This window comes from Oryza brachyantha, chromosome 7 (assembly GCF_000231095.2).
Source record: "Oryza brachyantha chromosome 7, ObraRS2, whole genome shotgun sequence".
Lineage (NCBI taxonomy): Eukaryota > Viridiplantae > Streptophyta > Magnoliopsida > Poales > Poaceae > Oryza > Oryza brachyantha.
Window position 1 is genome coordinate 6,810,513 of NC_023169.2, and position 4,623 is coordinate 6,815,135.

Consider the following 4,623-nt stretch of genomic DNA (forward strand, 5'->3'; position numbering starts at 1 on the left):
GTATATGAGGCATGCACAGCAATTAATCTCACGTCGTTCGACGATCATCACTTCGCCCATGTAGCATAGATATCAGCAAACTTATGCGATAGGCTGAAATTTTTTGGCCCATCTACATAGATGCTAAGAGGCATAAGCCACAAATTAAATTAGACTAGGTCCTCGTCAAATTCAAAGATATAATGGATGAGATTTGCTTCCGTCTTTTTTTTTTATTTTTATTGAGGTACTGGTTCCATGAGATACTAAAATTCTCACGGTTATGATGATAAATCGAACGGTCTCAATTACATGGTACTTTGAGATACCAGCTTGGTCATACCGTGGTTAGTATAAGTAAAGATATTAGTATCTCAGGTAAAAAAGAAAGAATAAAAGTAAAACTTGTAATGGACTAATGGCGATCGACACGGTTCGCACCACAAGATTACTAAACTAATACCAAATAGACACACAATAATACAGTGGCAAACGTGATTTATTGCAAATATTAACGCATAGTAGCAGTTTACACATGCATTGATTGCTACATGACGCTACATACATTTGGGTTCTCGTCACTGAAGGCCTCTGGCACATGACGTGGATAGTACCCATACATGGCAGGAGGATAACCAGCAGCATACGAGTAGTTCTGCTGCTGGAACTGATCACGATACTGCGGACATGGATATGCGTCGTAAGTATAGGCCGGGTAGTAGTAGTAGCGGCACTGGTAGAGCTGGTTGCCCGTCGCCGTCTTCTCGCTCTCCGGCGCCACCGCAGCAACTGGTTCTTGGACGGCTGCCCTGAAGAGGTGACCGTTCGTGGTGGTGGCGGTGTGGCTCTCCTCCGCGGCGCCATTGCTGCTGCCTGCGGCGCCGACGATGGGGTTCTCGTTCTGGAGTTCGCCTCTACCTTCCTCCTCCTCGTCAACCGGCTCTCCTTCCTCCTCCTCCTTCTCCTTCTCTTCGGCTGCTGCCCCTTCCTTCTCCTGCGCATCGTCCGACGATGGTGGTTGGTCTCCTTCCTTCGTCTCCTCCTTCTCCGGCACCGGTTCGGGCGCCGCCTCTGGATGCCCTTCGTCTACCTTCGGCGGCGACGGAGGTGGAGACGGTGATGGTTGCTGCAGCAGCGGTTCCGCCCTGAAGATGGCGGCTCTCCGTCCGGTCCACTTGTGGATGAGCCCTGCTAGCGTCGCCGGCTCGATCTTCCCTCTCACCGTCACCTGCGACGATTTCATGTGCGGCACGACCTCCTCCACTCCTGATCATGAGATTCACGAGAGTTTGCAATCAAAACACGCGAGATCACTTGCCTGTTTCATCTAAAATTAATTGTAATTAAATTGGCGAATTAAGAGGAAAGCAAGTGGTTAGCACACGTCATTACCTTTTATCTTGAGTACCCTCCGTTTGATCTCTTCACAGCATGCCTCGCAGTGCAGGTCTATCCTCATCACCACTACCATTTCCTGGACCATATCTCCAAATTTTACTAAAATCCTCTGGTACGTGACATGAGTGAGAACAGAGAACTGATAAAACAGGGGAATATACTTAACATTTTACCACTTAGAAGTATATGTTAGTGGTAAAGGATCAATCACTCTGTGAAGGGATTAAATTTGTTTGGTGTCTAGTGAAATTGCTCTAACCAAATATTTGAGATTGTTTCAATTTACCAAAAAACTCGTTGAAATTCATCGGAATATGTCTAACTTTCCACTTTTTGTCAGCATATTTTGTAACATTAGAATTCCAGTCCATAGAATTTTACCTCTCTCCCACTAAAGATGTTGTTCTACCGTCCAACTAATATCCCACAAAATTTATCGTTTTAGCTTATGTATCAGAATAATTGAACCCTCTAGGTGTACCAATACCACTAATTAATTAATTGCATGCAGTAAATCAGTACTCCTTCTGCCCTTGGTCAATTTCCTGAGTGCATGGCAGTTAATTTTTGCCAAATTCCTAGGCATTGAAATGAGAGCTCAAACAAATAAATATGGGCAACTTGGAAATTTGCACCTGTAGCTAATTTGTCTGATCATCCTCAAAACGACGGGACGGAGGAATTATTTAGATAAGAACAGTTTGCATTGCTCAGCTGGCCGGAAGCTGCTGGGATATTAAGTTACTTCTTCATAATACAGTTATACTAATAATTTTCTCCATTTTAATTCGTAACCCTACTAAAAATAAAAAAATTACAAATTTTAATGAACTGGCTAGATAATTGGTGGCATGTTTATTATTTGTAATGGCAGATTAGAATTACCAAGTCATCTTCAGCCATCTCTTTGTCCATGCCCTGATCTGAAGAAGCATCCTTCTTGGTCGCCTCCGTACCCTTCTTCTCCGGTGACGGCGGTGGCTTGGGCTTGGCCGGCGACGAACTCAACACTAGCGCCTTCTTCCCGGTCCTCCTGTCCACGACCTCCACAATCGCAGCCGGATCCTCCGCCGCCTTCGGCCCGCGAACGACCACCGTGTTGGTCCGGCAATCCACGGTCACCTCCTCCACGCCTTCACCGACGGCCGGCGCGAAACAGAACACACCAAGAACGTAACGTAATCGAACGTTCCAACAAAGCAACAATGTCCCAAAGAAGAACGGTTGCTTGATTAATCCAAGGGAGTACACCAATACCATACCATCTAGACGCTGCACGGAGCGGCGCAGCTTCCGGGCGCAGCCGTCGCAGTGCACGGGGACGCTGATCACCAACTCCCCCGCCGACGCGGCGTCGCTCTCCGCCCTGGTCGTCGTCGTCGTCTTCTTCTCCTTCTTCCCTTCTCCATCCCCTCCCGCGGCGCCGCCGTCTCCGGGTGCCGCTCGCTTCGCCGGCTTCCACTGCATTGTCGTCTGCGGCCAGCGATCGAGGATCGGTGATTCAGAAACCGATCAGGCGACAGAAGTGTGTTTGTTTTTCAGGTTCAAGCTAGCCGTGGGTAACGTACCTTGGCCATCGATCGAGACCCGTGCGGGTGGCCCTCTGTGCTGCCGCTGCACGGCACCGCCGGCCCGCGCTCTCTCGATCGATGAGCCGCTTAGGCAGATACAGACGAGATCGATCGATCGGCGAGGCGCGCGTGCGTAGCTATATGGCCGGGGAAGTTTAGACAGTAGGTAGCAGGTAGGGGGGAGGCACCACGCGCGCCTCGACGTGGAGAGGACCGGGCGCCGCCACGTACGTTGGGCTGCGCGGTGGGGCGGATGGACTTGCATGGCTTGGCTGGAAACCAGCACGGCGGGTAATGCGGCGGCGGCGGCTCGTTTTTGTTTGCCTCCATCGATCTGTACGCCGCAGCCAACTGGTTCCCAGATGGTGATTCATGCACTCCAAACCAACCGTCCCACGTCAGCTGACAAACGACAACTCTTGTGGTCGCTTCCTTCTTACTTCGATCTATAACGCCATTAATATGTATATTTTTTATAATATATAAGTCTCGACGCATTATAAGATTTTAATTAGGTAAATATGTTTTAATATTTAGACTTATATAACTCATATTAAGATGGGTTCCATTATATTAGAAAAATGGTATCTTCGTTAAGTTTTTCCAACATGAGCCAATGAGCCAACCAAATGCTTAACTAATTTTTTTTTAACCTTAGCACTAGTTGCCAAAACAAGCAGCAGGTGCTTATAATTTCTAGCTTAGCACCTATGCTTCAATGTATAGCACATCTTCCTATAGTTTCTCTTTCCTCCATGCACCTCCTTGGCAATAACGCTCGAGCTGCCCTAACGACATACAATTCGGGGCGCTCTCAGGACATCCACAACGTGAGTCAAAAGTGTCTCTCGTTACTCTATATAGGTATTGTGTAAGAGGTATTAACAAATGAAATAAAATGAGCTACATTAAGCTATATAAACTATCCATATGAATTAAAATACGTTATCTCTATCCTCTTTCTTCCCTCTCTTAAGAGAGCTAGGACTATTGGATATGATTTGTAGGTCCTGTTTATCTCCACTATTATTTTTATACATTGTATAAATTAAAATAGAAAAAAATCACCTATATGGGTGGACTAAGTTGTCCATATACATGGGGAAGTCCTTTTTTATAATTTGGTTGCTAAGATCGTATATATTCATTTGAATAATGATAAAGATATCTTTAGGCTTAATGTTCACTATAATGGCAAGTTTGGTGGAATCTTTACCAAAATGGCAAGTTTACGGTATATTCAGTGATTTTAACTTGGATTAACAATGGAGATATACAAAAGTATCAAATGACGTGTGGAAATTAAAGTTACCTTTTAAAATTAAGATATTCACGTGGTATATGTTTAAATGAGTAATATTGATGAAATATAATTTACCAAGAAGTAATTAGAATGGTGGTAATAACTAACAAAATGCTTCTTTTGTATACATGATGAAACTATCTAACATTTGTTTTTTGATTATCACTTTGCTAAGTTTCTTTGGAGGACAAACTTCGATCTTTTGTCTCAACACCACCAAATATTGGTGGGGTTGATTTTTTTTGTTTTGATTCAGAAACTCATTTTAGTGGAGCATTTGATTTTGGACTAGTGTGGTCAACTTCTCCAGAAGCGAAGGGGTAGACCCTAGTAAACATGATGAACCCGGGGAATATGAAGCTGTTAACACCA

General features: G+C 45.0%; 1 protein-coding gene across 1 annotated transcript; it reads right to left on the reverse strand.

The window, feature by feature from the left end:
* Window positions 1-471: 471 nt before the first annotated feature.
* LOC102713562 (heavy metal-associated isoprenylated plant protein 7-like) lies at window positions 472-3,043 on the reverse strand. Its single transcript, XM_006658426.2, has 5 exons — window positions 2,946-3,043; window positions 2,640-2,850; window positions 2,263-2,510; window positions 1,372-1,453; window positions 472-1,245 (listed from the first exon to the last, which is right to left on the reverse strand). Exons 1-5 carry the CDS (start codon window positions 2,952-2,954, stop codon window positions 527-529), a joined length of 1,269 nt encoding a protein of 422 aa, XP_006658489.2. The 5' UTR covers window positions 2,955-3,043; the 3' UTR covers window positions 472-526.
* Window positions 3,044-4,623: the final 1,580 nt, after the last annotated feature.

Bases quoted from the DNA above. Each gene is read 5' to 3' on its own strand.
- LOC102713562 (XM_006658426.2), bottom strand. The intron at 2,511-2,639 runs GTATGGTATTGG...CCGTCGGTGAAG, and splicing joins CTCCGTGCAGCGTCTAGATG to GCGTGGAGGAGGTGACCGTG. The intron at 1,454-2,262 runs GTAATTCTAATC...GATATGGTCCAG, and splicing joins AGATGGCTGAAGATGACTTG to GAAATGGTAGTGGTGATGAG.